Here is a 12,117-nt window from a genome sequence, read left to right as displayed (position 1 = left end):
CTCAAACCTTACTGAATTCCCATCTCCCGTACCCAGTTGCTGTTTGACAATAAGACACCAAGACTGAAACTCAAACTGAACAATAGCTTTTCCTCCAGAATTCTTTTTTCTCTCTCATCTTTTCTATCTCAGTAAATACTGCTACCATCAGCTTAGGCCAGAGATCTGGAGTCCACCATTTTCCTCTTCCCATGTCCAGTACAACTCTGTCTTGGTTCCGTCCGTATCTCCATCTCTTCTCTACCACTGCTACTTGCTAGGACCCTCCAATACTGATGGGACTCCAGGACGTCCACCCCTGGCCCCTGGAATCTAACAGCTGGGAAACACCCAGCAGTTAAACAGCCTTGTGAAAATGCCAATCCCTTGTTTGAAAGTTCTTGATGGCTCTTACTTAAACTGAGAATGAAATGCAAGCTCTTGTCCATGACCCACAAGGCCCTGCATGGTCTGGCCCCACCTGTCCTCTCTGACCTCGTCTCCAGTTCACCGTGTTTCAGACTCCTCTTCCAGTTCCTGGAGCCCACCGGTGCACCCCACCTTCAGGGCCTCCCCGCTTGCTGTAGGTCCTGTGAGCTAAGGTCTGCATTGTTGAAGGCACATCCCAGATGAATCTGGTGTGGGTGGTGAATATATCACCTATTCAAAAAGGCCCTCCTTCAGGGCCTTCCCTCCCCCGGCTCCCAGCCTGGCCAGCTCCAGGTCGTCTTTGGTCACCGGTCCTCACACAGGCTGTGTCGGTACCTCATTTCAGTCGGGCCTTCACCCCATCTCCCGTTCCTCCATGCTCACCCCACCCTGTACCTCTATCTCGACACCCTGCTTATTTCCTGCGTTCGTTTGACTCTCTTGTCTGCTGAAGTGCTCCAGAAATGATCTGAATGGATTAATGAGCTACTTAGCCAGCTCTGGTCCAGGAGAAGTAGTTTGTCTGGATAATGGGTCAATAATTCTGGTGTGTTTGGGAAAGAACACTGGTGACTAGATGGGTCGGCTCATCCTCCACTTCAGTGCCCATGGGGACAGGAGGGGATGGAAGAGAGTAGTAGCGAGGTGTTGAGCAGGGCTTCATGGCTCAGCACTGTCTACTTAGACCTCCGTGTTCTTCCTGTCCATTTCGTCATCCTTGACAACAGGAAAGCGCAGCTCCCCAGGCCCAAGCTCCCGCTTCTCTTGCTGCTTCCTCTGCCACCATCAGAGGGCAAGCTCAGGGCTGTACTAACCTCCTTGTTTCCTTCTTCTGTTTGAAAATCTCTGTGCATATTCTGTAATAAATGACTTATTAAAACCCTGGGGCTGATTTCCTGGAACGTTAAATTCAGGGAGCTATGTGAGAGCAGTAGGGCCTGTTACTGTTGGCTCCAGCTCAGGAGAAGGGGACGGTGGTCAGGTGACTTCCCTTCTTTTCCCTTTTTCCTAGCTCAAGAGCACATCTCCCATGAGCAGTCACCTCTCTTTCTCTTCCTCACAGCCCCAGCAGCTCTCTGAGGCCCCATGGTCTTTGAATTTGGGAAAAACAGCAATGACATCCCAGGGTAGACCTGACCCAGGGTCTGAAAGGCTGTCAGGAGGTTATGAGGATGTAGCTCTTTGGACTGAACTGGAGAAAATTCTGTATTGCAGGGAAAGGGTGAGACACCCATGATCCTCTTTCATCTCAGAATATTGAAATTGGCTGCTCTCTGCTTTCTTAGCCTTCAGAATTTAGATTGACAAATGGAGAAAAGAAAAATTTTGCTTTATTCCTATTCATCTTTATCCAAGAGGCAGACAGATAGGTGTGAACTTCCTCTGTGCCTGGCACTGGAGTAAACTTAGCCCAGCAAGCCCTAGTTTCTGCCCTGTGGTGATCCACTTGGGGAGATAACAAATGGTTCTCAAACTAGGTGAATTAATTTAAAAGAGAGAGAATGAGATCTGAGTCCTTAAGTTCCCTTCCCTTTTCCTCTGGTCAGTTGGTTTAGCCTCAGCAAAAGTAAATTGATTTGGATATCACCTAAGCCAGACATCCCCTACCTACCAGACTACATCATACATTCCACAGTGCTGCAGAAATTAGTTCTTGGATGATCTGCTCTTCCAGAAGATTGTGGTTTGAACTGTCCTCTCACCACCAGCTAAGTGAGGACTGGCTAATAATAATCTTTCCCTGTGGCATCACAATTGAGTCCTGGTGCCATAGAGGCCATCTCCTGGACAGCCGGCCCGTGCCTTTGGGATGGGCAGCGGTAGAAAGGCTGGGTAGTCTCATGTCCCCTTCCCGGGGCTGGTGAGGCACCCAGCACCCCTCACGCCTGTGTCCACCTCCAGGCTGAAAGATCTGTTCTACCGCTCAAGCAACCTACAGTACTTCAAGCGGCTCATTCAGATCCCTCAGCTGCCTGAGGTAAGGTGCCCAGTCACACTCTGGGAGCTTCTGAGCCCCAGGGTCCTCTCTAAAGAGGCCAGCAGGGCCCGGTGGGTGACCATGGGTTGAGGATGTGTCTTCCTCTTCAGAACCCACCCAACTTCCTACGGGCCTCTGCCCTGTCAGAACACATCAGCCCTGTGGTGGTAATTCCGGCCGAGGCCTCATCCCCTGACAGCGAGCCGGTCTTGGAGAAAGATGACCTCATGGACATGGATGCCTCCCAGCAGGTGAGGACAGCTAAGGAGAGAAACGTGCCTCTTCCCCTACCTCTAAATGAGTGTAGGTAGGGGAGCAGAGAAGCCTGGGCAAGACTTTTTGGATCTACCAGGTTCTTCTAACCCAAGCTCTCAACCTATACTGAGCATCCTGCCTTTGGCCCCTAGGAGGGACCAGAAATAGATGTGAACAAAATCAGAGAAGGCTCCATTCTTATTTGTCACGCATTTGACCCACACACAGAAGTCTCTGGATCTCTAATTTTGTTCTCCATTTTTGGTCACCACAGAATTTATTTGACAACAAGTTCGATGACATCTTTGGCAGCTCGTTCAGCAGTGATCCCTTTAATTTCAACAGTCAGAACGGTGTGAACAAGGATGAAAAGTAAGTCCAAGCTGGGTTCAGGCAGAGGGTACAGAAGCCAAACAGTCTGACCGGCAACCCTAACAGTGCAATCCCTCGACCCTAAAATATATTCCCTTTAATCCCTGAGGAAAGTCTTCTGAGGCTGAAATAACTGTGGACCCATGGGGGGTGAGATTCATACATGGTGATCCCGATATGTAATTTATGGAATTTCAAAGAATCACCCCAAATTAACACCAGCTCTTACACAGTCTCTCTCCTCACATACTTAGAAGGAAAGGGGTAGGAGCCCAGGGGAAAAAAGCTTGCTCTTCTGTCCCCAGGGATCACTTAATTGATCGGCTGTACCGGGAGGTCAACGGGCTGAAGGTGCAGCTGGAGAACTTGAAGACAGAGGTACGAGGGCCCTGCTCTGCCTCGGGACTCTGCCTCTCACTGCACACTTGTATACTAAGTTCCTTTCACATAGATTCTGATTGGACCACATCTTAAGGGGGGTGTGGGGGCCAGGGCAGGGGATGTTAATTAGTAGAAATGCCAGAGCCAAAAGGAGCTGGTTTTCCTGTGGTCTTGGTTGTAACACATTCCATGCTTCTCACCCTAAGAGCGTCCACTGAACCCAACCCCTGGGTCTCTGTGTTAAGGTGATGCTGATCACCGCCTGGCTGTGACCTATAGAAAAAAGATCTACTTTTCTCACGGGGTGATGAGAAGGGCTTGATGGCAGCCCTGATGGCTGTTTGCAGAGCCTGGCACTGTAATCATGCCCGCTGCTCGGCCCTTGGCTGGGCTTAGGCTCACTCACAGGTACAGGCGAAGCGCCCTATCCCTCCCGCTGCTGGCTCCTCTGTGGCTCCTGCCAGCCCACCCTAACAGGACCTGGCCCTCAGCCCCTGTATTTGGGCGAGTGGCTGGTAATGACCAATAGACTCAGTTCTCATGAGGCCTGGGGAGCTGGCTTTTTAGGAAAGCCTAGGTGTCTATTCGGTCACTGCTGGAAACACAGCAGGACCCAGCACTCCACCCCAGGGCGGCCCGTGACTGGACACCTCCGGGCCCCTCTCACAGAGCCAGCGCACAGCACTGCAGCTGAAGGGCCGCATCAGCGAGCTGGAGGCCGAGCTGGCCGAGCAGCAGCACCTGCGGCAGCAGGCGGCTGACGACAGCGAGTTCCTCCGGGCCGAGCTGGACGAGCTCAAGAAGCAGCGAGAAGACACAGAGAAGGCCCAGCGGAGCCTGACAGAGATAGAACGTGAGAGACTGTGGGCCAGAGTGGGGCTGTGGGTGAGGGTGGGGGGCTGTGGGTAAGCGTGGGCCTGTGGGTGAGGGTGGGTCTATGGGCGAGGGTGAGGCGGGAGCACCGTCTGCTGGACTCAGGATGAAGGGGGAGGCTGGGGCAGAGCTGGGCTTGCGTCTGCCCCAGAGAGGTTTCAGGAGTGTCAACTGCTGTTACCATGAGGGGCAGACTGGAGTCCAGCAGGTGGAGAGCCCCATGGAGGGCACTGCTGGGAAGAGGGAGTGGGGGACAGAAGGTGACACAGAGTGCCGCCCCGGGGAGTGCATATGCAAAGGATAAATAGCCTAAGAAAAACATGACATAAAAGTCAAAAAACTGCGTGTAAATGCTCAGGAGGTGTGAGTCAGTGGAGTGATTTGAATCAGATGAATTCTTTTTTTAAACTTGTCATCCCAGGAATTGCTCAAGCAGGATTTTTTGAGGGCAAAGAAGGTCCATGGCATTTGTGAAAAGATAGGGTCTTCTAGGGACCCTGGCTTATTGGAAGGAGGGCAGAGGTCCCCCCGCGGTTGAGTCCTCACCGTGTTCCTCAACATTACAGGGAAAGCCCAGGCCAACGAGCAGCGGTACAGCAAGCTGAAGGAGAAGTACAGCGAGCTGGTGCAGAACCATGCTGACCTGCTGCGGAAGGTAAGCCCTCAGCCCCTGCCTTGTCACGTGCCAGCATTGCGGCAGCCGGCAACTGCAGCCGGGCCCAGCGTGCTCAACAGCTTCTAGGGGATATCACCATTTCTGAGAACCACAGCTTTTCAGGCTCCCTTGCCTCCCACATTTTGGACTCCACCATAGACGCCAGCTTCCATGACCCACCATGTTCATTATTTTTGTAAATGCTAGAGAGTCAAATACCTGAAGATGACTACTTTATTCTGGCATCCCTCTGAAAGGTGATTTTTTTGTCCCACTCTAGAGCATCTGTGATAGTTTGTTCTAGAAGAAGATGTCCTTTAAACCTGAGATAAGCCAGTTCAAGACACTGTTCTTCCCTTACAGAATGCGGAGGTGACCAAACAGGTGTCTGTGGCCAGACAAGCTCAGGTGGATCTAGAACGAGAGAGAAAAGAACTGGAGGATTCCTTTCAGCACCTAAGTGACCAGGCCCAGCGGAAGGTGAGGGGAAGAAGTATGTGGGAAAGAAGTAAACGGTCAGTCTGAGCTGGACTGCACAGATGGAAACGTTGCTCCGTGGGCAGTTCTGTGGGTTAGAGACCGATGAGATCCTACAAGAGGCCACATAAGACCCCAGGACATGGTACCAACACATGAGGCATTAGGGCAGGAAGTAATGAAGTTGTGTGGGTTTATCAGTAAAGGCTTCCCTGGCACAGTAGAAGAGAAGGGAACAAAGCGGAGATGGCAGGTGTCGTGGGGAGAGGGTTGGCAAGCAGGCAGCCTTGGGTGGAAGTAAGGTGTCAGAGGGATAGAACTGAACACCTTACACTTAGAGCAATGTCTTCTACACTTTTCTGTGACCCATGCTGGAAAATACATCCATCTAATGGAAATAACGTTTCACAAAGCAGCGCTTACTATGTGAGTGCATTCGGTTGCCTTTTTTTTTTTTTTTTTTTTTGCTCTGTTTATTTCATTTTTTTTAATGTTAGCTGTAAATTCTTATTAGTAGGTTGCAACTGCTCTTTGGAAAATGCCATTTAGAAAAGAAATCAAAGGAGAATCTATTTAAGACAGTACAATGGTGTAGTTCAGCAGGACACTGGTGTCAGGGTATAGGAATGAAAGTCTATTTCTGCTATAACCAGCACTATGGGCTCAAGCTTGACATATGGGAAATAGCCTTAAAATCCCTTCCCTTCTTTGGTACACCCTGCGTCTTCACCTTCTCTCCCCTCAACTTTTTGTTGAGACATAATTTACATGGGAAAGAGTGTACAAACCTCATATAGTTCAGGGATTTTTACATTCGTAAAAATTTGTAGCCACCACCCAGTTCAGAGTGCCCCTGCTTCTCTTCTCTTTCAGACTCAGGAGCAAACAGAAATTCTAGAGAACTTGAAGCAAGAACTTGCCTCCAGCAAACAGGAACTCCAACTTGTCCAGGGCAACTTGGAAACTTCTGCCCGGGTGAGCCCCCCCAGCACCGTCCTCACCCCTTGCCCCTCTGGCTATGGGATCGCTGCTTTCCAGCACTGGTCACCATCTAGGTAGGGCCACGCTGTCCCACATGTCACCAGAAAGTGCTCTGGAAGTGAAAATGACAGATTAAAGAGATACGACCCGCTGTTCTTGTGGCCAGGTGGTGGGTATGGACTTCCAGAAAGGGGACAGCTTGATTCTCCTCCTCCCCACATTTCTGCCATTGCAGGCAGAGTCAAAGCGGGAGGCCCAGATTGCTGATCTGGAGAAGGAGCAGGAAAGCTTGCTGAAGGCTGCTGCTCGCCGAGAGGAGGAACTGTCTGCTCTTCAGGAACAGCTGGCACAGACCCAGCTCACACTGTCTTCCACGCAGGCAAGGCTCAGACACCATGCGATGCTGCTCGCGCTCACACTCGTGTATCCATGGAGGCAAGGGGGCTGGGGAGGGGGTTCGAGCCTTTGACCTGACTGGCATTCTGAGGCTCCTGATGCCAGTGTGCCTGGGTCATTCATGAAACAAGGCCAAGCAGGGTGCTCTCTCATCTGAGAAAGGATGCACTTGTTGCTCTCTCCCTCCAAGAGTGGAGAGGGTTCCACCCCACAGCCCTCATGGCTCATGGCACTTACCTGTCGACAAAGGTCGTTTTGTCCCTGTGTCAAGCAAATTGACTCAGGCCTCACAGTTTGAGCTAAGCTGCCAGGAATTCCAGCGAGCCTGGAGGGCTGCTGCTCGACCGCTGCTGAGGTCCGTGGCAGGCTCACCTCCTGGGCCATTTCTAGGAATCCGTGCACCAGCTCATGAAGGATCAACGGAAAAAGCTTCTGGCAGAGTCGAGGAAGGCTGCAGAGCAGATGATCCAGGAGGCCCTGCGGCAGCTGGAGGAGCCCACGCTCATCAGCTGTGCTGGATCTGCAGGTGCGCTCCCACGCCCGCCTGGCTGCGGCCTTTCAGCCTGATGCTGTTTGCTGTGGCTTTGAACCCCAGGTGACACTGGCCTAGGGTCCTCATCCTGGCTGCCTGTCAGAATCACCAGGGTATGCCCGGGCCCCATCCTGAGAGCTATTCAGTTAGAAGCTCCCGGGCAGAGGATTTCCTGATGTCCCGGGTGAGGTGGCCACTGCTTTAGTCAGCAGGACACTACCTAACCGAGCAGAGCCCTGGTACAGCTCTGAAGGCCGGAGGGAAGAGGAGCAGACCGTGTATAAGGAGAAAAACGTAATCTGAATCAAGACGGTTGCTTGTGAGCGTCCTGTCTAGACAGGGGAGTATCATAAAGCGTAGAACAGCAGAGGCAATACAGTCACAACCACACCTTGGCACACGTCCACACATGGGCCTTGGGTGTGCTCCTCAGGCATGCGGGAAAGGGATCTGGGGCGGAGAACAAGGGAGGGCCTTGGCGCGGTGGGTGGGAGCGCATCCAGGCCCTGCAGTTTGTGAGATCGTGGACATGGTGCTGACAGATGTCGTCACGGCTCCTTCTCAAGCAGAGGGGACATGTTGGCAAAGTAACAGAGGTCCCACTGAGGGACAGGCAGATGGGAGGAAACAGCTGACAGTCGATTTTTATTATCCAATAGAAAGGTCTTTATTTGATATCTTATTCAGCAGGGAACCCATCTCTAAAGAAACAGCTGCCAGTGAAGCACACTGAGCACCTGATTTACTGAGGGGAGGCCAGGATGTACAGTGGTGGGCGGATCTAAGATGTCATGAGCTGGGTTTTGAAGGAGGAAGAGAGACATGAACCAATGGAGAGGAAGAGAAGTGAGATAAATAACAATAATAGCTGGCATTTATTGTGTGCTGGTGCCAGGCGCTATTCTGCAAATACACAAATACAGACCCCACCTTGTTACAGGTCTGCACAGGGGCCTTGTGCGTGAGCCAGGGTCCTAAGGGTACACAAGAGAGGGAGCTGAGTCAGAGAAGTCCTCTGAACAAGAGAGGGCCTTGGCACCCAGTGGGTGAAAGCATCCACCTCCCCTGCCATGGAGGACACGTTCCAAGACCCCCAGTGAATGCCTGAAAGCAGAGATAGCCCTGAACCTACATGTACTGTTTTTTCTTCTGCATACACACCTGGGCCTCCCCGGTGGTGCAGCGGTTGAGCACTGGGTTGCGAAGCTGCCCACAGCCTCTGTGGCGCCGGTTCGATCCCCGGCTGCTCCCCGGCCACCGGCCACCTGAGGAGGGTCCCACATGGCGCGCAGACCTCTCCTGCCGCCCGCTGCTCCCCTCAGCAGTGTACTTCGGTCCTTCTGTCTGCTCTGCTCTCCTGCTCTGGCTCTGGTGAATTCTCTCACCCTCCCGCGCTTCTGACTGTACCCAGTGCTTGTATAAACAAAACAAACAAACAAACAAAACATGCCTCTATAAAAAATAAATAAATAAATAAAAATAAATAAATAAATACATACATACACACCTATGACCAGGTTTAACTTACAAGTTAGGCACAGTAAGAGATCAGCAATAGAAACATAAAAAACGATAGAACAATTCTAATACTATACTGTAATAAAAATTATGTGAATGTGGCCTCACTCTCAAATGTCTCATTCTGCATAACATTTGCAGACTACGGTTGACTGTGAGTGACTCAATGGAAAGTGAAACCAAGGACTACGGTAGAGCCAAGGTCCAGGCCCAGGAGAAATGAGGCTTCAAGGGTCTTGAAAGACCAGGATAACCTGAGTTTCAGGCAATGGGCAGTAATGAGAAATGAGGGGCTGGATTACACTGGCGAGGTGATTGCGCCAGTTCTCGGCTAAGAAACAGACTCAGAAACACAGCTTTGGAAGTAAGGGAATCATGTCCAGGGTGGTCTCCTGGTCTTAGGGCAGCTCCTGCAGGCCTGGGGCCACTCACTGGGCAGGCCCGTCCATCGGGGGTGTAAGTAAGGCGGGTGAAGCATGCTTTTCAGCTCCAGCTCTGACTGCCCTGTCTTTCCTCTCACAGATCACCTTCTTGCCAAGGTCAAGTCTGTTTCCAGTTGCATCGAGCAACTGGAAAAAAACCGAAGTCAGTATCTGCTCTACCCAGAAGGTAAGAAAGGCCAAGGACAGTAACTCTGGGCAGGACTCGGAGATACTACAATGTGCAAATAGTGACAGGCTCCTGTGCCCCAAGAAAGGAGTGTGTATGTCTCCAAAAATGGTGGAGGAGGAGCCACCCTCAAGCAGGACTGAGAGACTTCCCTCTGACCCCCCGGCAGATATCAGTGGGCTTCTCCACTCAGTGACCCTCCTTGCACAATTGACCAGCGACACCATTGTTCAGGGCAGCACTACCTGCCTCAGAGCCCCACCAGAGCCTGGCGACTGTGAGTACCAGGGTTGGAGGCTGCTCGTGAAAGTCTGGGCAGGGGCAGGGTGCAGAGGACCTTTAGAAGTGTCTGTCGCCTGTATCTCCAGTGCTGACCGAGGCCTGCAAGCAGTATGCCAGGGAAACCCTCACCTACCTGACTTTCCTGGAAGAAGGCGCCCTGGAGAATGCAGACAGCACAGCCATGAGGAGCTGCCTCAGCAAGATCACAGCCATCGGCGAGGTAGTACAACGTGATTACTGGGGAAGTTACTGTTCTCGGGTGTGAGTGCTGGTGATTCGCCAGGGAATCGGTGAGGTTCAAGCCGGCTCTTTCTACACTTACAACTTGATTGTAAAAAGTAAGAGTTAAGGCTGAAAAATCTGACCTTCAATGACTTTCTGGTTATATTTAATTCACTGGCTGTTGACTGAGGATTGACTGTGGTCATCACAATACTAGGCAAGATAAAAAAATAAGTCATTTCCATCTTCAAGGACTTTTATCTGGAGTTAAAGGCAGACTTATTCATTCAGTAAACATGTAGTGAATGAGTCCTGTATGCTGGTATTGTGCTGGGTAGAGATGTATAGAGACAAGTAAGACATGGGCTCTGTGAGAAAGAAAAATAAAATCAACCATTTCTATAGTTTGATGAGAGCTGTAATAAAGTCGACAGTGTAAAGCAGCATTTAGCTAATTCCTAAAATGTACAGTACAGTCTGATTCCTTTTAAGTAAAGACCAAAACATGCACACTTAATATATTGTTGAAGGATGTATTTCTGTAGAGCTTTTAAAAAAAAAAAAAAAAGACCCAGTAAGCACTCTGTTTGTAGTGGAGTGGGGCCCAGGGAGGGAGGGAGAGGAAATCAGGGCAGGAGTCAAAGAGGACTCCAAAGGTGTTAATAGTGTTTCTTAAGGTGTTCTTTAAGTTGCTTGGTAGATAACATGGGTCATTACTCTTATTCTTTAAACCACATCATGGGCTTTGCCATCAGCCCTGAGTTCAGATTTCTGCTCTGCCACTTATTAGCAATGCAACTGAGGTCGAGGCACTGGGCCTCTGCACCTTGGCTTCGTGGGTGTAGAGAGGGTTGCAGGAGTTGGAAAGGGGAGGCCTTCTGGAAGATCCAGCTTCCGCAGGATCAGATTCTTTGGTGTCAGGCTAGCACATTCTGGTTTCACAGTGTAGAGAGTTCTAGACAAGGGCTGTGATGGATGCCCCTTCGTGGCTTGCAGACGTGTGTTATATGGCGGCGCCTTCCTGCCTTCTGCCAGGTGGAAGGGAATTGGGAATAGAAATGTGTTCAGGAGTCACTTCAGCCTTTATGATGCTGTTCACAGGAGCTCCTGCCCAGGGGCCTAGACATCAAACAGGAGGAGCTGGGGGACCTGGTGGACAAGGAGATGGCTGCTACCTCAGCGGCCATTGAAACTGCAACGGCCAGAATAGAGGTATGGGCACCGCGGCAAGACCTAAGGATGCTCTTGTAGTCACCCTTCAGCAGCGTTACCCACTGGGCATCTCTCACTTACGTGCTAAAGTGGTATCATAAACAAGCCAGAACACAGGCCCACTGGGACTTCTGAGGGCTAAAGCATGAGAAGGTCCTCGCTGCGGGAAGAGAGCACCTTCCGCAAGGATCATACTTTGGTGTCAGACCAGCATGTTCTGGTTTCAGCTTGACCATTTGTATGACTTCTGAGCTTTGTTACATCAGCTAGGATTCAGATTCCATTGCTATGTGATGATGATGATGATAATAGTCCCCACTTCAGAGGGATGTTGTAAGCATTAAATGAGATATTGCAGATTTGTCACAGGACCAGGATCTCAGTAAATAAAGTCTCAGGGAAACCAGTGTGGGCACCATTGGAAAGTCACTTGTTGCGCCTTTGGTGAAAGACTCAGGCCGCTGCCTTCCTGTGGGTGCCCTACGGCCTGTGGACATAGGGCCATAGCTCTCGAAGTCTGCATATACCAGTGAGTGTGGGTCCCGGAGAGCCAGGCCCTCGCTGCAGAGCCTGCTACAGCCTCATCCTGAGTCAGATGGAGGTCGGGTTCCTTCTCTGACTCTCACGCGGATGCAGGTGGGCTCTTCTAGATTTGGGTTTCTCAGCTGCTTAGGGATGCTAGACTCAAAAGTATAGTGGGATGCCAGTGGGTTCTCATTACCCATCACATGGTGAGAGACCCTCCTTCTTTGTAACAGGAGATGCTCAGCAAATCTCGAGCAGGAGACACAGGAGTCAAACTGGAGGTGAATGAAAGGTCAGTCTGAGCAGCATGGTGGCGCCATGGTGACTGGGTTGGTCTTCCCTGCTCTGGGTTATGCCAGTGGGATAGAAGCCGAGCAGCCATGGGACAGGGCTGAGTGTGCAGTTGTCCATAACGTACTAATGATGAAGATAACACCACTG

The 12,117-nt window shown here is 51.0% G+C and overlaps 1 protein-coding gene across 6 annotated transcripts in view; it reads left to right on the top strand.

The window, feature by feature from the left end:
- Window positions 1-12,117, top strand: part of HIP1 (huntingtin interacting protein 1) — a 121,189-nt gene that overhangs the window by 98,770 nt on the left and 10,302 nt on the right. For all 6 annotated transcript variants that reach the window (XR_005124332.2, XM_037506848.2, XM_037506849.2 and 3 more), the window contains exons 10-24: window positions 2,311-2,386; window positions 2,497-2,637; window positions 2,916-3,013; window positions 3,319-3,391; window positions 4,064-4,247; window positions 4,834-4,922; window positions 5,286-5,402; window positions 6,273-6,374; window positions 6,616-6,759; window positions 7,167-7,302; window positions 9,349-9,435; window positions 9,605-9,712; window positions 9,804-9,937; window positions 11,041-11,151; window positions 11,910-11,968. Coding sequence is in view for 5 of the 6 variants with exons in the window: in XM_037506848.2 (XP_037362745.1) it covers window positions 2,311-2,386; window positions 2,497-2,637; window positions 2,916-3,013; window positions 3,319-3,391; window positions 4,064-4,247; window positions 4,834-4,922; window positions 5,286-5,402; window positions 6,273-6,374; window positions 6,616-6,759; window positions 7,167-7,302; window positions 9,349-9,435; window positions 9,605-9,712; window positions 9,804-9,937; window positions 11,041-11,151; window positions 11,910-11,968 (1,659 nt within the window). In the remaining variant the exon portion in view is untranslated. The remainder of the gene's footprint in view (window positions 1-2,310; window positions 2,387-2,496; window positions 2,638-2,915; window positions 3,014-3,318; window positions 3,392-4,063; window positions 4,248-4,833; window positions 4,923-5,285; window positions 5,403-6,272; window positions 6,375-6,615; window positions 6,760-7,166; window positions 7,303-9,348; window positions 9,436-9,604; window positions 9,713-9,803; window positions 9,938-11,040; window positions 11,152-11,909; window positions 11,969-12,117) is intronic.

The sequence above is a fragment of the Talpa occidentalis genome, unplaced genomic scaffold, assembly GCF_014898055.3.
Source record: "Talpa occidentalis isolate TD23 unplaced genomic scaffold, MPIMG_talOcc4v2.1 talOcc4.12, whole genome shotgun sequence".
NCBI classification, from domain to species: Eukaryota; Metazoa; Chordata; class Mammalia; order Eulipotyphla; family Talpidae; genus Talpa; species Talpa occidentalis.
The sequence above is the reverse complement of the archived record's forward strand: the minus strand, read 5'-3'. Positions and strand labels throughout refer to the sequence as shown.